Here is a 20,641-nt window from a genome sequence, read left to right on the forward strand (position 1 = left end):
CCTGCTGCCTTCAGAGAGGTGTGATTTTCAGTCTTCGTACATACCGCTGATGTTCTGTTACCTGAATTCTCTTGCTTTACCTGTGTCCTGTAAATTTGACACCATGCTCTCTGTTCATGCTTCTAAAGTAATATAATCACCTTTATATTTTAAAAACAAAAGGGATAATGAGAAGAACATCTCAATGTACCAGCAAGTGAAGGATGAATCACCTGTACCATCTGCTCTTCAGAGCTTGTCTGACTTTGATTTGTCAGAAAAGTCGTCTCTTGGTTCACCCGAGCCCAGGCATGACCTAGAAGGACAGCGGGGCACACTGGCGCTTCTGCCAGACAAGTTTCCCCCAGGTAATTTTTTTCCCACTGAAGATTCACTAGATATTGGGGAAATGTGATAAATAAGACACAAGGGAACTAATTAAGAAATAATGAAGAATGTTTGTCTGCTTCGGCTTCTCAGTATCTTGCATAATCATTGCAATTTCAGTAATAAGGCAGACAAAGATGACAATGATCTAAACTACCTCCCGTTTGAAACAAAATTAACTATGATATTTTGTGTCTTTGTTGTTTTAGACTATCATCTTTTACAGTACTCCAGACGGTCTTTAAATAGACAAGTTATAAGGGGAAAATAGACAATTGTCAAGAGATTATTACATTGAAAGAGAGATATTTTCTAATTTTATAAAAGCCAGTGTTGTGTTTCCTTGAGACTTGTAAGTGCTGCATAATTAATAAGTGGTGTCATGTTTGACCTGGATAGTTTCACTAAGCACAAGTGATACTTGGCAGTAGTTTGTTATAGGCAGTGATGAAAATTTAATAGCTGAGATAGCACGAACTGTTCAGGAGAAAAATATTGCGAGTAAACCAGGAGAGTATGACACGGATAAACTGACAAGTAAGACAGTGAGGGAAGCAGTAAGTTCCTGAGTACAGCTGAAACTTACAGCCAATGGAAGAAAAAATGTTGAATGGCAAAGCCAGAAGGAACAAGTACGGTAATGAAACTTGATAGCACAGATTTATTTATTATGGTCTGCATTGCATAAGTCAAAGTCAAATTTATCTCTGAGTTACTGTGGTGTAAGCTTCCTATTGTTACAAGGAAAAATGTGTACTGCTGGCGTGCTGAGCCCGGATGTGCAACTGCATTGCAGACCTTCGCATTCATTTCCCTGTACGGGCAGTGTTTTAGCTAGATAAAATTGTTATCTACTACGGTTTTGTAGAAACAAGAAATGTAAAGAGTCTTAAAACTGGGCCACTGTTGGTGTGAAAACGTAGAGTAAGAGTTTTCATTAAATGTACCGTTTGGGCACTCTGTGGGACAAGGCTGTCCTGGAGTCAGATATTTAGTATCTGCTGTTTTGAGCAGCTCTGTATCATTTTTTAGTATTAACACCCATTACAACTGACAGGAGTACACAGTGTAAAGGACTACCATCAGTTACTCTAAATTAGAAGTGGTCTCTTGGTTTATTTAGAGTTATTAATGGAGCATCTGCAAGAAATTAGAATCCTGAGACAACGTTTAGAACATTCTATAAAAACTAATGAGAGACTGAGGAAGCACCTTGAGAGACAAGTAACAGACAAGGAACTAGATCAAGGTAAGAATTTATTTCGTGACAAATTAAATCCACCTTTCCTGCTTAAAGCCTGAGGGATCAGATGCTGCTGGAAATATTTTGTGTGCTTTTTTTGAAGAACCCCCTCCCCTTTACAGTCAGAAAATGATGTGCCTTTCGCGGGGAGGGCTGTTACGTGAGCTTCATCAGCAGAGGCAGCTCTTCCAGGCTGCCTGTAATAATCAGATCTAACGTGCCTCTTCCTTGAGTCCATTGCTCAAAGTGTATCCAGTCCTGATACACAAATCTTTTCTGGGATACAGGTGCACCAACAGCCTCAAACCTGCAGCTGCATGGATTGCCAAAGGATTGGGTCTCCCAGGTAGTGTTATGGCATTTGATGATGCTGCGGTTGAACTCCAGACAGAGAATTGAAAGACCTCCTAGTTCTGTTACCAGCAAACAGCCTGCCTGGTTTTTGTTTTGGTTTGGTTTCGGTTTTTTGTGCCTTGGGGTTATCATTATTGTTGTAATGGTCTTGGATTTTAGGATGTCATTCCTCTTTTAATTCTCTGCCATGTCCAGCCAGGGACAGTTGCAGGAGAGGAATCCCCTTTTATCGGGACAATTTCAGTGGGGTCTGGGCCCAGTATGAGCATAGAGGGAGGTGCTTTGTTCTCAGTTACATGGCTGCTGTGGATCCAAAGTAGGAATTCTGTGGAACTTGCCTTCCTGTGCCTACTCCATGTACACCTGAGGGGGTCTGTAGAGCACCACTGCTAGCAGGACTGTTAGAGATGTCATCTCTGGAATTTTCTGACTGCTTTAAAGCCAGATTGTGTTTACATACAGGGACAAAATATCTGTAAGGGAGAGTCTAGGCCGTGGTGTTTAACTTGTCATTTGCATTGATTGATGTGATAAATGTGTCCTGCCCAAAATGACACCGTGACTTCTTAATGACAAATACCTGACAAAAAGTGATGGAAATTTCAACAGAGTTGGTTTTCATTCCAAACTCTAATATAAAGCAGTGGATGAAAAATCCTAAAAATAGGTATGGAAATGCAGAATCACTGCTTGCTGTTGCTAGTGTTCAGCATCTTTGAAAGCCGCACTCTGTGGTGCGTTTAGAACTTCACAAGCAGGTAGCCAGGCTTTGACTAAGGATGCTTTTGTAGCACCGTTTCAAGTGCGCCAACCCAGGCACCCTTTCCTACACTTCCCTCTGGTCTTGCTCTCCTTCCCACATTTCCCCCCATAGGACAATTGATTAATATGCAATATTACTCAGGCTGGAAGCAGGCCATGAATACATGCATGCTTTCCTTTTACTCAGTTTCACTAATACTGACATTAGATTCATTATGTTTTACATCATCCCCATGATCTATTTCTGTTGTTGTTTAAATGGGGAGTAGTCCCAACTGCAAATGGCAGTTCGCTTTCAGGAATAATTTACAGTGATGGAAAGGTGTATAAAAAAGCATCCATTTCATTCATGAAGTATTTACACTTCTGGAAAAGCATACTGTTCTCGTGAAATAACCACACTGAAACACTTCCAACTCTTTTACAGCTCCATAAAGAGTCTGGCAAGGGCATTCATTAATGCAGAGGAAGTATATTTTCTTTATAAACCGTCTCATACCTTCCATCCATCTTCTTGTGGCATTAGCCCATCTACCAATGCGTGGAGGAGAAATTTGGAAAAGAAAGGGGAAAAAACCAACTACCTGTTAGAACAGTTTTTAATACTTGCAATATTATTAGTTTGCTTTCCGTTAAAAAACCAAAACCGAGTTGTAACATACTTAGTTGCTGATGAGAGCATGATAAATCCACGTGATACTGAGTTGTTTCTTCAACCAAAGTTAATGCATAGAATTATTCTTGTCAGATAAATGGTATATGGATGTATATACACATCTACCCACTATTTTTTGCCATGCTATTTTTAATATTTAGATTCTCTGTGTATTTAAATGCCTTTGGGCTTCTAGTATTCTATAAATGACTTGAGTGCTGGTAATGACTACATCGTTACTATAGGGCTGAGGTTTGCAGCACGAGTAGAACTAAAATAATTGCTTCGATCATTTCAAATGTTAGGCTTCAAAATAAAATCAAAGGTTTAATTTTGAGTTTCCTAGGTTTCAAATGTCATTAACAGCAGTTCACATTAAAAGGGGTTTTTATTTGCCTTTTTTTTAACCCGTAACTAATGTATCTACTCAGACTTACCTTCAGCTTTGTACGCCTTTATCTTGCTGTACCTGGGAATGACTGTCTCCTTCCTCTTCGCTGCAGTTTTCAGTAGTGCCTGTCCTTTCAGTCAGTGTTTCCTTTGAAACCTTCAAGGTATGCTTCCTCAGCACTCACTTTTTCAGCACAAAACATAATGAAGACTCAAGTGTATTGCAATTGTAGGCCCTGATGCTCCACTTTGCTCTGGTTAGATGGACCTTTGCATCTATGGAGAGCGTAATTGATGTCAGCAGGGCTCTGCACAGAAGTGGTAGTCTCAGTAGTGGGTCAAATTGCAGATTGTGGCCTTATTACCACTGGCTCCACATTATCCCTTATTATGTAAGATAACTAATAGTTATATTCTAAAGCCTTTCAGTAGAACTGTGATAGCATAACTTTTCAAATAGTATAAAGCTGGGTGATAGGCAATAAATTAAATTAGAATCAAGACGAGACCATCAAGCCTCGCCACTTCAAGTTGAATTGCTTTGTTAAAATCTGAAAGGAAAAAGCCTTTTGAGTTCACATAGCTACCTCAACTCTTTAACATATAGATAGTAAAATGCCATTAGTGCCAAGCTTCTAGAGCCTTTGAGTCTTTCAGTAATAACAGGAGGTGCATATCATGGCACACTACATCCCAGTTAGGTAGTGGGTAAAAGCTTCAATTTGGATTACAATAAAATCAGATTACTCAGAGGAAGTGCAGCACATCCAATTGAATTGAACTGCCAGAGCTGAAAGACATCCTCCTCGTACATCCAGCTAATTTTTTTGCCAGCTGGTTATTTCTCTATTAACCAAATAGTAGACACTCATGTAGTTATCTCAAGCTTTCAAGCGTAGGAGATACTGGGATAGAATACTTTTAATAGTAATGTTAATTCTGGTGGATCCTAAAGTGGTTTACTGACTCTTAAGCAGGTTATAAAGGGCAATAACAATTAACTGACTTGCATTTCAGAGGTAACCACCACGAGAGTGGAATGTGGCACTTTTCAGCCTGTACTGTAACAGTACACGTCACAGTGGGACGAGTAGCATAAATACTCTACATTGTGAGGACTACCTAGGCTGGAATTTGACTGACTGGATACACGATTTAACACTTACAATCACACGATTAATGCAGTAAGATCTTCAGAGCAGAATTCATTACCTTTAAGTTTCTAAAAGTTAGACATCTAAATCTGTGCCGGTTACCCAGAGCTTCTCACAGAGGCACTGGAAAGAACATCTCTTGGGAGGACAGCGTGTCTCATCCGCAGAGAGGTGTGTAGAGGATGCACTGGGTGAGTCGCTCTCTGGAGGTGCCTGTTTCTCCCCATGACTATTGATGGTTGATCAACACTGGTTCAGCTACCTAAATTTTAGATACGCAGATACGTGAATTACCATCCCCGTGATCATAAATGGGTTCTCAGTTTGTAATCAAAGACAGTGACTTCAGCCTTATGCTCTAGACATGGTAACATGTAACTAGTCTATTAGCAGACTATTTATGTTACTTCCTGCATTAACCATCATGGATTACCTGGTAGAACCTGGTGGTCCTCTGCACTGGTGTCATTAAATACAACAGAGTATCAACAGATGAAGACTGAGACATAGAGTAAAGCTTCCTCCAGTTTGCATTTTTTTCAGAGAATAACAATGTCAGAAACTGCTCCTGCATTTTGTCCTGTTGGAATATTAGCCGATAGGAGAAGACTGCCAGGGATAATTTTGCAATTTTGGTAATGGTTGCCCAGCAATGAGAGGTATCTGTGATGCAGGGCTTTGGATTACTTGGCATTAACCTGAATTGCCTTTTACTCTGTAGGGATAAGCTTCAAAACATATAGGGGAGAAATATCTTTCATAACATGTTTTTCTGCAATTTTTTAAATTGTTCTTGTTTGGCAAGTTTAATCTTTAATGACCTAGAGATGACTCATAAATCATCTTTTATGTATGTATTTATAGGTTCTGCAAACATTTTTATCCATGGCTCAGAGCAGCATAACTCTCTGACTTCTGAAATACATTTCCTGAGGAAGCAAAATCAAGTTCTGAATGCAATGCTAGCAAAAGGATCCAGAGGTAAAATTACAACTGTGCTTTGCAGCAGTAGGCTGCAACTCCTTCTAGATCAGAAAACAATAAAATATTAACAGTCTATCCGTTAAATTGACTTAACCATTCTTCCCACCCCTGGAATTCCATGCTCAACCTTAAGCATTCAAACTGGGGTTAACAATGATGAAGAGTAGCAGTAAAGCTCCTTCGTTCTGTTTATTTGTGGCATTTTCCATTTCCAGAAAACTAACAGCTCACCAACTATGTTCTTACCAGCAGCGTAAGCCACAATTAAATTATAAATCTCCATTTTTCAGGCTGTTTGTGTAAAAGCACTGGTGCTTCTTTCAGAGTCATGTGTTCACTCGTCTGTTTTGGTGCATCTTTGTGCTTACCAGTTTGTTCAAATGAATATATTCCTGCTTTTGTTTGTTTCCATGGCTGACAGCATGAGCTGATAATACCAGGGTTTCTTTATTGTAAGAACAAAACTGAACAGAGCATTGTTGCCCTTGTGTTTTAAAATAATGTCAGTATCTCTGGAGTTCGTGAGCTGCTTTTCCTTTTATTCCTGGATGCTCTAGAGAAAGAAAAGCCTCTTACACACCTCCTGCATGTTTTGGTCTTGGGTGCTTTCTGTCTGTAGTATTAGCTTAGCCCTTCAGTAGCGAAAGGCAGGTGATGCACATCTTTAACAGCACGTGGGGATTACCATTTTCATACGCTTTCAACAAGCCTACTGAAGATGAGAGAATGATTTCTAACCGATAGGAGATGGGATGATTCCTCTCTGCTGTTTCGTTGCCGAGATTGCCACCTCCTTTTCCAATGATTAACATAGGATCACAAAAAACTTGTGGTGCCGTAAGCCTCTGTGACTGCAGCTGTCTCACAATGCTCCGTTGCCTCATCAGTAATTCTTTGTCACAGAACCAGTTTGGGGGAAGAGTTTGTGCCAAGGAAAGGAGGACTGATAGGGTACGTGCAGCAGATGACTAGAGCTGGGAAGGAGAAAAGGAGGGATTTCTGTGAGACATGGATGCAACGTGCCCTAGAACATTCCCACCAAGTTCTTTTCTTCCTAAAGAGAAGTCAAATCCATGATTTTGTGAGGATTGGCAAAATTCATGTGCCTGCCCTGGGATCCTGCTGCCACTGGTTGTTGATTACTGTCGTTCCGCCCAAATTCCAAGAGGTGTTGGGGGCATTTGGTATATAAGGCTGTACGCAGGTTTTTCTTTAGCATTTGAGCGTCCTGGGGGTTAAATGTGTGTTACAGAAAATGCATCTAGCAAAAGTCATTAGGAAATAGAAATACTGAACTCCTAAAACTCAGTAGAGCAGCTGTTTTTTTCTGACAGTCTTGAAAAAGCTGGTTTTGTTAAAAGCTTTAGCGAGTTTTGGGCATTGCAAATACCTCATGTTTCTTCTTGTTTCAGATAAACAAAAGGAAAATGAAAAGTTGAGAGAATCTATTTCTAAAAAGAATGCAATCATTGAGCACCTTCATGAAGATTATGAATGCATCAAGAGAGAAAATGAAAGGCTGCAAAAACAAATCGGCCAGAAGGAAGATGAAACCAGATATCTGACATGTCAAATTTACAGCAGTCGTAATGAGTTAAACAGGTATCGATTCTCCCAACGTTTAGACGTTCCTTTAGAGAAGAAAATTGTCAATGTGACAGGCATGTGTTTAGCCGTAGCCATTAACGTGAATGAAGTGCATAGATGTATTGAAAAGGCAAGGGAAGAATCATGGAGGGAGGGGGAATGGATTTATGTTTCGAAACAAAATACTAAGAATTTAACTTAGCCATCTATCGGGACTTAACAGGTTGCAGACGGAAATTAATGTAAAGCAACATCAGCTCTCTGAAAACGAGAAGTTACTGCAGTCACTTCGGACTGAGATCAAGGTTTATGAGAAGTTGGAAGAAGCAAGAAGGAAAGGGACAGGTATAAATGCACAATTGTTTCTATACCCTTGGCCCTTGCTACCCTTCCCTCTCTGAATAGGGCCTCGTCAAAGCACTGAGGTGTGGGTCACTGTTTTATTTCTACTTGTGTCCGCTGGGCAAAGCAGAGCTGACAACTTGATAGATGCTGCTTTTTACGTAGGAGCGTAACCGGGAGGTTGAGATGTTACATGTTCTGACGAGGCACACCCAGGTTTCCTTCTTAGCTAAGATAAAAACAAATATTGAAGATTTGGTGCCTCAGGCTGGATGAGCTTCACAGGAATCTTAGATATTTACTTGTCATCGAAATACGTGCTGCTGCCTCCTCACAGGTAGCGCTTACTCGGGTAGCTTGAGCTTTTCTGAAGCTGAGGTAGTGTCTTCTCCCTCAGGCCGGGGAGAGGCGCTGGCATTGCTTTCTGAACGAGACGTTGAACAATTTCCTGTCCGCTTCTCTGCCCCTAAAGGTGAGGAGATAGCAACAAGACTTACATGAGTTCTTCCTACCCCTTTTAAGGAAGCTGTACCACCCCATAGCCCTTGGTGTGGTGAGGTGCCAAGGTGCAGGGCCTTTCAAAGCTGCATCCCCACCACGGGATCCAGCACAGTGCCCACTGGAAGTCCTTGTAAAAGTCGATTTTTTTGTTTATTTGTTTTTTTCTCCCTGTTACTCTAAGCAGTAGGCCCCGCCGTCACTGCATGTCACGCCGAGCTGCAGCAGAAGAGCCTGTTGGCGTGTGGCTTTAAGCCAGAGTTGGCTCAGGGATGGCAGTAGGGCTCCCGGCAGAACGGGTAACTCCCTGATGAGGGAGTAGCAGCCCCCTCCTTGTGCAGTTGAGCCCCTTCCCACTGTCTGGAGAACAATTTGATTTCAGCATGATAGAATACACAGAATTGTTTGTGTATTGACCACCTCCTGTGAAAACACAAACACAGCCCTGGCTTTTTTCAGGTTCAGCTTTGTTCCTCTGGTTGCCAGGTGATCCGTATTTTCTTTTTTCTTCTGTCTATAAAATTAAGCTCCCAATTCTACTCCATCCCTCCTCCGCACTCCGAGATTACGCATTCCTTTTTCTTTCCCCAGACTGTGCATTAATGTACTTCAAATTTTGTAAATCCTTTTCATTCTCTTTTTTTTTTTTTTTTTGCTTTTGGTATGAGACTTATTAGCTTTTATGGACAAAGTGAAAAACAATTTTCTGCTCTTTAAATCTTTTGAGGGTAGATGCAATTAAGACGTGCTTTCTTGTCAAACAACATTATCTTAATGCTGTTTGTAGTTAATATTGAGGATAACGCTGCCTATAATTTACTTGCTGAACATTCTGATAATGACTAATATTATTTTAATTGTTAAAGATGTTAAGTGTTTCTTTTGAAATTGTCTCAGATCCCAGATGTGATGCAGCAGAAGAATTCCGAAAAGATCAGAATAATCCCCTTGACTTACGTGAACTATTGACTGAAATACAGAGGTTGCGAGTGCAGCTTGAAAGAAGCATAGAGACAAACAAGTCTTTGCATGAAAAACTAGAGGAACAGCTTTCAAAAGAGAAGAGAGAGGAAGTGGGATCATTGTCAGCTGTAAATATCAACTGTCTTTTCAAAGAAGAATTGCAGCATTACGCAGGAATGAATGGTACTGTGCCACACACGCTTTGTTATACTGTGGAACCTGCACCTTGTTCTGTAAAGATGCTCTTAAAGCCTTACATGACCTCAACTGTCTGTTTGGGAGCTGCCCATCAGCCTTTCAGATCCCTTTTCTGACAGAGCTGTTAGTGCACGGGGAGGTGAAATGCACACTGCACCCTCTTAGAACCTCCAACGCTGCTTCCTTTCCGTTCAAGAAAAGCAGCGGCAGACAGTCCCTGGGGTGGAAGGGTCCTGTCTTAAACTGCCATCAATTTTGCTTACTGGGGGTTCTTTTTTTAATGCAGACCCCTATAGCGTTTGCTAAGGGTGAGTATGTATTACTCAAGAATGATCAATAAGTGCAGTAAATGGTCTCTGTATAAATCAGTTGTCCCCTTTTTGCCCTTGAGGAATATTTTACCTTTATTTGAATCACTGAAGTGATGAAAGTGATTGAAGTGATAGTGTTTTAGAAATCAGGGAAAATGTAGTGTTTGCACTTGGGGTTAGATTATTGTCCCAGTATAGGTATACGTGGGGGTATAGAGGGCACAAGAATTCTTCCTTGCTGCTGAAGTGCTCTGCACAGTAACAGCTTTCCGTACTTCTAGCATAAAGCCACCTCTCCTACTGCCTGTGCTGTCCATCACGTTATGGGAACCAGTGGTAGTGGGGCTTTCTGGGTCCATCCGCTGCTCCTGATCGTACCTACTGAAATCTTAGGCACCTCACAGAGCAAGAAGCACCAGTCAGAGGATTAGTGTGAGAGCTCGGGAGACACAACCGGGTTTTTTACCACCCTGCTTCTTTGTGGGTCCCTCATGTCCAATCACACTTCAGATGGAATACATCATGAGCATTACGCTACTCTGTACAAGTAAGAAAGAAGCTGAAGGTAGCAAATAACTTTTACAGGTTACTATTCTCTGTGCACTTTGTACTTGGAACACTAAATGTGCTCCGTAGAGTGATGGTTCCTCAGGGCCAGTTATGATCAAGTAGGTGTGGAACAGCTCTTGTGGGAAACCTGTGCCACCAGTATCCCCAAATTGCATTTGTTCCTGGTTAGTTTCTAGACAGAATCCTAGATGCTGCTTTTGACTTGCATCAGGTAGAGCAGAAAGGAGTTGGAGAAGCTCATAATTTCTTTAAGAAAATGGTGAATAGAGATAGAATAGCTTGGTGTGATATGGACCAGAATGAGTCCTTGGCATGTCAGCAGCTGAATCTGTTAGCGTTAGATGTCCTGTGAGTAGAGTTACGCAGGGAATTTGGAAGGTCTGAACAAGGAGGATATAGATACGATCTTTACTATGCTATAGCTGTGGGGAGTGTCATACTTCTTGTGTAGTTAATGGGAAGCTTTTCTTGATTAAAAGACCTTAATGAGGATATATTTTAGATTTTCTGACTATGACTTGATTTTGGGAGATATCTAGAAGTTTGCACAGAGGCTAAAAAGATAAATGTAGGTAAATACTGGAAGATACATGGTGTGGTACTAGAAAATACGCTGTATTTCCTGCTTCCTGAGAGTTAAGTACAGCATCAGCAAAGTAAAAAGGAACAGAAGTAGAGATAGGAAGATTCTTAAATGCATGTTAACTTCTACTGATAAACTCTTCCTTGTCCTGCTTTTATATCTAGGAAATCTTTGCAAATGCCCTGCCGCCAGCAGAAACATTTGTGAGCCGCAGAAGTGTGGACATTGCATTTTGCTAGTGAAAACAGGTACATCCCAAAGTATCTTAGACGTGCACGTCATCAGTATCCCGGACTTGCTGTTTGAGAGAAGTCTGGTGTCAATTAGCTCTACAGGTAAAGATAACAAAAAGTTAAACCATTTTTTTTTGTCCCAGGTATGCACTCAGCCTCTAAAGATGATTTAGACAGCACTTCACACTGCAGTAGCACTTCGTCTTCCAGTACAGCATGTACCCCTCGTCTTGTGCCTGGGCACCGTATGTGGGCAGACAAAAACGGGCGCCACGTTCTTGGGTTGATCGAGGATTATAATGCTCTGCGGAAACAGATTTCAGAAGGCCAACAGGTTTTGGCAGAAATGGAGATTCCTTTAAGAGAGGTCACTGGTACGAAACTGCAGGAACCTGGAATAAAGGTAAAACAATGAAAGCTGTTAAAGAATGGTGAATTTTACCTAGAGGTGCCATATGTATATGTTACAGAGGCAAAGAGCGAGGTTCATGGTGCAGCAGGCATCTGCATAACTCTGACAGGACACCTCAGCCGTGACAGTCCAAGCCTCATCTAAATGCAGGCGCCTGTTTGTGATTCTGGGTTCATGAGGCTACAGATACATTAGTTAATTCTGGTCCTCTTATAACCAATCTCACTTTACTTGCAACTTGAAATGAGGTAAAACTACTCACTTTTTGGTGATTGTTACACTGGAAACAATAAAAAACAACCAAAAAACCCCGCAGATACACAACTCTCAAATGCTTTAGAAAGGGATTAAAACTAGGGGTACGTATCAGTAACCTAAGGCTAAAAATAATTCAGGAGGTTTTCTTGTAACGGAGGTTTGGGATAAACCCAGGAAATCCGAGACAGTTAAAAGAAATCTGATACAAGCTGATAAAATTCCCCACTTACCGTGTTCAGCACTTTAGTAACACCCAGTGGTAACCGTACATTAATGACTGATGGGTGCTAAGAAGGGTTCTTTTACTTTAGGGAACCTTTTTAATATTTTTCCACACCTTAGTATCAGTTGGACACTTTAGCAATAGCAGCAGCTAGTCTAGAAACTTGAATATCTCATAAATGATCAAATATTGCCTCTAAGACACAGTGTATCATCCTGTCTGCATGGTGTGTGACACAGTGATATCAAGGCATTTAGTCTTAAATATCATAATTCTTAAACCAGTAAAATGTTCGCCTTGTATTCAGTAATGTCAGTCCTTTTCCTCTAGAATCAGGAGGACTAGTGTTGACTTATGCTATTTTTTCTTATTTAATATTGTTAATTTCTGGCTACAGTTAATAGGAGGATATTTGGAGTGGATTGGCTCAGGCAAATCGACCTAAAGCTTCAGCAGCAGGGAAGGCACAATCTGTACGTGTCCATGGCATCTAGGAAAGAACTAAGAAAAAGTGCTACAGGAAAGGCCTGGATCAGGCATGTGAAACAAGGTGCCAGTGGTAAAAATAATGGAACAGTGGAATGGAGGGTGCTCAGAGACACTGTTACTGGAGGCGCTTTTAAGAACAAATTGTATGAATGTTTGAAAAATTACATGTAATGCTTTCCTGCCTTGAGTGGGAAAGAAACTCGGTGACTAATGGAGGCCCTTTTCACCCTGATGATTTTATGATAATATGTGTGTTGTAAAAAATAGGCTCGCTGCCCTTTCAAAACCAGAATGTCTTAACTGCAGGGATAAATGCGTGCTGCTTGTTTTTCTGGTTGTAATTAGTAAAGCGATTGAAGATGCGGTCTTCAACAATGCTGAAGTTCTCTTTGTGGTATCACATGTGTGCTCACACAGTAAAATGATGTCTGGATGACGCTTAAGACTCTCTGAAGTATCATATATTTTCAAATGACCTAGTTAAGATCCTGGTAATGACTGGAAAAAGTAATTTCTCTGTAAGTTTTTAACTTGTTTTGTTGGTGTAAAGATAAAAGCAGTAAGTTTCACAATTTGCCGTTTCCTATCAAGCTTTACATCACTGAAGTTTCAGACTACTTAGCAAATGGGATATTTTATGTGACAGCAGGATTCTGGTTAGATAACGATGCTAAATAAGTTATTCAAATGATGTGCTGCATGGGGCAGGAACTGCAAAGGCTTTTCTTTCATTACCCTTCCCGCTTCTGTATCGCCATTGCTTTGGTAATTCATTTGCTCCCCTTGCGTTCTTTCCCTCCTTTATTTCACATTTATGCAATTTCTTCAATTTGGTTTTCTCATCCGTCAGCAGAGGAAAACATTTTATGTGTGTCCTGATAGTTATTTTAGCATTAAATGGAACAGTTTAAAGGGTCTGCTAAGGAAGAAACATCTATATTGCTTAAATTGATGTCTGTAATCATTTGACTTTCAAATAACGTGACACGAAATGTAAATGGAGAAAGAAGAGAATTGCCAACTATTGCCATGTGGCACAGCAAAGCTAGTAAATGTAATCTATTATTAATCATGGTTATTGATTAGGATAAATCCCCTCCTGCCCTGAAATTCTCCAATAATGCATAATTCAGCAGTCTTTGTAAACCAACATATTAGCTTTTGTGGCACACAATAGCTGTGTACATCATCTTAAATATGAAATTATACCAACTTGATTTAAACCATTAATTAAAATTACATTTCCATAATGTTTTAAGCAGAAAATGTAACATGTCTCTAATCCGATGATCTAGGTGCCAGACCAGGCATCACTGCATAGCTTTTCCTCAAATATTCACACGGTACAGCAGATTTTAGAAGAGGCTGCACGGTTACTGAAACTTCTCTGGAGAGTTTCTCTTCCGCTGAAAGCTGTGCACGGTACCGCTCATGGCACTCAGGTACTGTCATGTTTCCTTTGGGGTTTGCTGCTTGGGTTTGGGTTTTTTTTAAACTGTTGTAATGTGTCAAGGAAGATGCAGCAGTTAGGAATGTCTCATTCGGGAAAATAGTTGGAAAATTCTGAGCCCAGGGTGCCCAGGGGCTGAGCACATGGTGTAGCTGGCTCTGGTCACTGCAGGCTGAGGCTCTGACTGAGCGCTGTCTACTGAACACCCGGGTGGTTATTTACAAAATACTTCCTATTAAAGATGCACTCTGTAGCCCTGTTACATGAATTCAGGAAACCGAGGCAGATGGCAAATGTTCCATTTCCACAAGAAAAGATTTGGACACTGTTTCAGAACCCAGTTCAGTTTGTATATACCGGTAACAACAGGAACTTCAGCAACTTTGATGTCATCTCAGCTACGTATTCCTTTTGTGGTTTTGATGCTTCAGCTGTAAAATAAGATGTTTTTTTAAAAGTGTGACAAAACCCTGAGAGAAGTTTTGTAACATTTTGGCTAAAAAGGATTGTGCTATGCAAATGAATGGAAGTAAACCGAATGAGGATTGAGTTATCTATACGGTCATAATACCGCCACTCAGTAAAGAACCCAATTCAAACTCTGGGTTTAAAATAAACCTAAAGTGTTTTCTCTGAGGTTCGTGTTTGCTAAGGGAGGCAGGATATTGCTGGGGAAAACACGCTTTAGGAAAGTAAAGATTTTATATATGATTTTAATAACATTTTTGTTATTAAATACATATTTTGTTATTTTCTAGCATCATTAAACATGTGAAATCACAAAAGCAGTAAGAGTGAACTGTGCTGTCTGATGCACTTCACTGATGTTTCAGGTCACTATTTGGCATGTCTTGACAAGTGTGTGTACTCCCATTTTCCTCCTTATGTGTATGTTCTGTACAGACAGGATGTGTTGGTCTGGACTGCAGTCTCTGAACATATCTCACGCACACGCAAGCCTTTCAGCGTATGTGTGATGCATCTGCTGCTTTATGGTCATACTGATCAAAACCTTCTTGATCTGCATCAGCCACTTCCTAAAATCTGACCTCAACGTGTAGGGGATCTGAGTTCCCAGGACTGCACCTAATTAGAGTCTAGCAGAATCTCTTCTAGAGTTTGTTATCCAACATCTTGAGATCTTAAGGGCATTAGATCGCTTCTGATGTCTTAAATGCAGTATATGAAAGAGTGGCTCTTGAAGCACGACTCTAACAGATACTGATCCTTCTCTTCAGCCGCACAGAAGTTGTGGGTGATCAGTGCTTCTGAAGAGCTAAATGCTAGGGGTGAATTTCAGAACATACTGTTATTTAACAAGTGGCACAACAAGAAAAATACACAAGCTGAAGTTAGCATCCGGATCAGTGGATCAGTGATAGCACCAGACTATGTCAGGGCTACTTGTAGTGCTTTAGAAGATACTACCCATAACTTTGTTGGAATTGGTGGTGAAAACCGAACCTTAAATAATGATACTGACAAATAATTTTGTGATAAAACTGTCCCAGTCTTTTGTACAGTGTCTTTTAGCTGTTTGATAAAGGCAGCATCAACTATTAACAGGGTCTTGGAGAAGGAAGCTGGAAGTTCTGAGCCTGGCAGACAGATCTCTTGCTGATCCCACAGCACTGGCTTTCTTCACGTTTTCTAGTGGAGGCGGGGGGGAAAGAAGAGAGGACTGGAAGTTCAAAAACAAAAATAGTCACTGGTGTTGAGACTTTTCTCAGACTGGCAGAAAAACTAACTGCACTAAAAGCCAGCTAAGAATTGTAGCTGTCTCTTGGCATACGTCATAGAATCTTGCATCGCTGGGGATGTGAATGTGGAAGGACAGGCACTCAGTGAGGCTTCTCTCCTTCAAGTTGTCTGTAAGCATAAGGGCTCTTGTATAAAACTATCGAACAATTCACAATGTACAAAATACTTTTAATATAATGTTTTCTTTTCTCAATTTAGGATGAAGGAATGAAAGCAGAAATATTTAGATTACGTAAGAAACTGTCTGAGCAAGAGAAGAAGTTACACAGCACCGTGAAACACTTGCACTTCACAAACCAGCTGAAGGAAAACATGGAGAAAGTCATCATTGACCAGTGTAAGTGCGTGCAGTATTACTGGTTCTTGTTTTATTCCTATAGTCGGTGGCTACCTCTAAAACTGCAGAAACAAGGAAGTGAATATAGGCACCAGTTCTTGATGATGTGTCAATCCGTGCAGCCACCACTAATTGCCACTGATGCCTTGGGTTATTCCATTCAGATGTCCCCAAGTTTTCTATCCAGACAGAGGTAAAGTTACGGTGCTGTGGAGTATTCCAGCCAGAGTTTTTGACATTGTCCGTCTCAAAACTGTGAGTATGCCTCGGTCTTGATAAATGTGGCTTTTATATTTTCTGAGGTGCCTGATGCCCCAGAGAACTGAATACTGGGAAAAGCCAGAGCAGCAGCAAAGGAGAATTGTCAACGCTCTACGCCAGACTGGGAAGCACACAAGAACAGAAGGCTCAGAGCGAGGGAAACACAAGCTTGCTATGAGTCATTTTTTAAAGAAAAATTAGCACATACTGTGAAATGATATTTTATCCTTAGCAGCCGTATCTAGAAAATTACTTGGAAACGTGAAAACAAGTGGAACACTGTGTTGTAGCTGTGTTAAGGCAGGTGTCTGTTTGCAGAGATCCATCTCTTCTGCTTCAGAGTTTAATCACCCATCAGAAGAGATTTGAGCAGAGCTCACCTCTGATCTACCTTCATGCTATGGCAATACGGGCATTGCAGGAGGAGGATTTAATTTTCTTCTTGAACCAAATCTATCTTTACCTTCTCTTAAGAGGTGGGACTAAACTCCTTTTAGTCTGTGCTGGAAGGGCACTTGTGTTACCAGTAATTCATCCTGAGGTTACACATCATACAGCACTAGGAAAATGGCCATAATGCTGTACTCGGGTCATTTAAATGCAGTGTAGAGGAATGAACGTTACTTTGCTCAATAGCCTGTAATTTTTATATCTAAGGTTCATGTAGCTTCTGCCTGCAGATTTTTTTTTTAAGCATTTATGGGCTAGTTTTTGGTCACTTCTTTCAGAGGTGTTGTATTAAATTATGTGTAAGTTACTTATATTAAATCCAAAGTTCTGTTTTATTCAGATTTTAAAATTAAATAGCTCAGTTTGGAGTTTCCTTATAAAAATCGAAGCTATTCTGTCTGTCCATATCCCTGGGGTAGATCTTCTGGTTTAGTTGGGTCAGTTCCTAGTTCCAGCGACCCTTCAGACATTCTGGGTTATTTCAGCAGGTCTGGGCAGAGCATAAATCAACATACCCTTATGGCCCAAATGTCCCCGCAGCCACTCCACCCACACACACTTTCAAAAGGAAACCAGTGCATCTCCCCCTTAGTTTACTCACTCCTTCTCAGGGCATTCGACCTCCTCTGAACTAGGTCCTGGAACACTTGAAATCTGTGTTTTCTGAAGTCTGAATGTGAAGCACTGCCTGGCTAGCGGCAGCTCGGCTCTTAGTGTCATATCCTCTAAATTCTCTTCATGTACTGAATTTAATGTTTTTGATTTAGAAAAATCTAGTTTGCCAAGTGAAATGAATTTACTAGCAGAGTCTTTCTGAGCAGAGAGCACTGTGCTACACACAAAGACCCAGATACGATTTTCTGTAAGTCTCATTGATTATGGGAATTATGGATGTCAAGTTACCTTTGCCTTAAAGAGCAATTTCAGAAATGTTTCTAAATTGCTTCTGTACACAAACTCCTGACCAAGCATCAAACAAAAGCAGTGGATCATACCAAGCTGCTGGATTTTGTTAGGGTGCTTACACGTGTTTTTGATATTTCTTCCTTTCTCCTTTGCTAGTAGAAAGCAAAGGCATCGCAGAAGGTGACCTTGCTGCCTTCACTCTCCAAACATCCTGTTAGCCAGCCACTCCGCTGAGGATATTCAGGTTCCCTCTATTATTTAGTTGAGCATTCCTAAATATATTTAGAGCAGACTGGAACATTCTTGTGGCTCAGAGTCTTGTGTGTGCTTTCTTTGGCGAGCAAACTCGTTGCTTACAAACCTCATCTGAACCTCTGAACATGTAACAATGCGGTACCAAATTGCAGTAATCTGCCAAGGGTATAATTATCTCATGACAGCTCTACCCTTGGAGTTGTTGGGTTCTTATTATTGTAATGAAAAATCTTTATTATGGCTAAATTGTTTATTTTTGAGACTGGAATATTAAATTGGTACTTGCGAATGGTATTTTTCAGCAGTTACGGCGCTGACACAGATTAGGGAATCGCATCTTTAACCTGACATTTCTAAATACCAGTTTTGTGTAGCAGCATCCCCTTCGCCATTCACGGGTCTCGCGCTGTCCCCACAGAGGCACACTAGCTGGATGAGCAGAGGAAACTTGGAACCCTTCGGAGCAAGCCACTGGCACGATTTCCCCTGCACCTGTAGAGGTTGCTTTGTCCTTGAACTGCTGGAGGAGCTAGCTGGCTCCTTTTGCCATCTGTCCCCTTCCCAGCCCGTCGTCCCCCGCAACCTCTCCACTGCACAGTTTTTCTCCCCTCCTGCTAACTGCCTAATAGATCAAATTGTAGTGAGACCATGCACCATCTCCTCTTCAAATTAACAGGCTTCTGTTGGTGACTTGAATCCGGGGAGCCAGGTCATCAGCATCGCAGGGGACTGTTCCTACCCGTGACGTTAAACACAGTGATGAGCTATGCGTGTTTTCACATGTATTGTTCCTGCTGTGGTAGAACAACTTCAGAATCACTTTCCTGATGTTTAGAGTTGAAAAGCAGATTATGTTGCTTGATGGAACGTAGACCAGGGCTGGGAAGTGGCATTCCAGTGGCAGCACTACTTGGGACCTGCCCTGAGTCCTGAGGGACAGTTGCTCTTCCCTAACTCTTGCTGCTTGTAGGGTGTTGCCCCCTAATCTTGGGTTGTTTGTACTGGAGGTTTGTACATCAGGGTTCTCACCAGGGCTCGGGAGGGAGGAACAGCTCTGGATTTTGGTACAGAAGTTGTGGTGGTGGCAGAGGGCTGTGTGTGTGTGCCTGGTCCCTGCCCCTCCTGTAGATATGAGTTCATAATTTATTTAATATTTGGTCATAAGACTTGAATACAGGAAATACAGAGACTATGTGGAAAGACTGAGACTTTTTAATCTCTTCTTTCTCTCCAGTGGTTTTAACTCATGATGTCTTGAAGAAGGCCAGAGGAAACCTGGAAGTAAGTAAAATTTTTCCTTGCATTTAATTCCTCGGAATATACTCATTGGAAATATGTGGTGCTGTGTCAGGAGCATTTCCAGCATTAATTGGATTTGCTTTAGGTTTGCTACCTAATCAGCTCGGGGTGACAGCAGTTCAGTATGATAAATACCCTGCAGTGTTTGACAGTTGAATTAGAGTTTTATGACTGACCACATAAACAGAGCTCTCTCCTTTCTGATGCTTTCTCTCCATTAATATTCATGTCTGTCACCTTCTGCCAGTAGTTTATTTTCAGCAGATCACAGTCCAATAACCTGTCCCTGAATGAGTTCGCAAAAGGCATCGTACGTAAAGCTGGTGTGTGTGTTTGTTAGTAACTGGTGATGCTTTGGTGAGACACGGACCCAGCTGGTGAAGCTTCACCAAACAGCCCTTTGCTAATGCTGTGTATTCAGTTAGTCTGAGTGTTTAAGTAATCGCCATTCAGGTTTGATTTCTCCCAGAAGGATGTAATGTGCTCCCTGACTCCTCAGTCCCACCCTTCTCCTCACCCCACTCCACTCTGCTCATAACATTTCCCAGTCCCTCCTTAAAGTCTCCTCTGGCTTTTTGGGTGGCTCTTCTCCCTTACCCTCCTCAGCAGCTGCTGTACTGGTGGCTCAGCCCTACCTGAGGTGGAAAGTGATGACGTAAGAAAAGTCTTGCTGCTTACAGAAGTCACATCGCTTGAATCTGCAGATCTGCCTACCGTAGAAGCTCCTATTTGCAGATCCTTTTGCAGCGTTATGGCCCCGGGGTCAGGACACATCGTGTGCATGTGAACACTATAAAACAGTAACAATTCTTCCTTTTCTAACCAGGTCCCACCAGCTGAGAATCAAAAATCACCTTCCTGTACCAGCAAAAAAAGGATTCTCTGAAGGAGGAAGTTCCACTGCTAAAGAAGGTCCTGTGACTGGTGTTTGTTTCTTTATGCCTTACTATTTATTCACATTCAAATGTTTGTTCAGCTCTTTGACCAAAAAAACCCAAAATCTTTTGGTAAATAACTTATTTAACATTTTCTGTTATGTAAAAGATGGTTTTTTAATATTTATTGCGTAAGCAAGGTACTGGAGGTATTGAAGAAAAATCCAGAGTTTTTTTAGAGTTGACTCATTTGAAATTTTATATTTGTACTTGTCATGTTATAAAACTATTTGTTAATATAGTCAGACAGGTCCTGAAAGACCTGAAGAGGGTGACATACCTTCTGGACTGTTTCCCTACTGCTAAAAGAATGTAGGTTAAAAAAAAAAAAAAAAAAAAAAAAAAAAAAAAAAAAAAATCAATCTGCCAGTGGTCATTGTTTTGTAGCAATGTGAGAAACATTTGATGTTGT

The 20,641-nt window shown here is 41.0% G+C and overlaps 1 protein-coding gene across 1 annotated transcript in view; it reads left to right on the forward strand.

Annotated features, from left to right (window-relative positions):
* The window catches only part of CDK5RAP2 (CDK5 regulatory subunit associated protein 2), a 74,372-nt gene extending 54,100 nt beyond the window's left edge, over nucleotides 1-20,272 (forward strand). Inside the window, exons 26-37 of the mRNA XM_010140594.1 lie at nucleotides 163-347; nucleotides 1,490-1,615; nucleotides 5,789-5,905; nucleotides 7,321-7,510; nucleotides 7,719-7,840; nucleotides 9,233-9,481; nucleotides 11,125-11,208; nucleotides 11,337-11,596; nucleotides 13,871-14,017; nucleotides 15,985-16,123; nucleotides 19,230-19,276; nucleotides 20,121-20,272. Coding sequence (XP_010138896.1) covers nucleotides 163-347; nucleotides 1,490-1,615; nucleotides 5,789-5,905; nucleotides 7,321-7,510; nucleotides 7,719-7,840; nucleotides 9,233-9,481; nucleotides 11,125-11,208; nucleotides 11,337-11,596; nucleotides 13,871-14,017; nucleotides 15,985-16,123; nucleotides 19,230-19,276; nucleotides 20,121-20,180 — 1,726 coding nt within the window. The 3' untranslated portion in view covers nucleotides 20,181-20,272. The remainder of the gene's footprint in view (nucleotides 1-162; nucleotides 348-1,489; nucleotides 1,616-5,788; nucleotides 5,906-7,320; nucleotides 7,511-7,718; nucleotides 7,841-9,232; nucleotides 9,482-11,124; nucleotides 11,209-11,336; nucleotides 11,597-13,870; nucleotides 14,018-15,984; nucleotides 16,124-19,229; nucleotides 19,277-20,120) is intronic.
* The last annotated feature ends 369 nt before the right edge of the window (nucleotides 20,273-20,641 follow it).

Source organism: Buceros rhinoceros, unplaced genomic scaffold (genome assembly GCF_000710305.1).
Source record: "Buceros rhinoceros silvestris isolate BGI_N320 unplaced genomic scaffold, ASM71030v1 scaffold7927, whole genome shotgun sequence".
Taxonomy (NCBI): Eukaryota; Metazoa; Chordata; class Aves; order Bucerotiformes; family Bucerotidae; genus Buceros; species Buceros rhinoceros.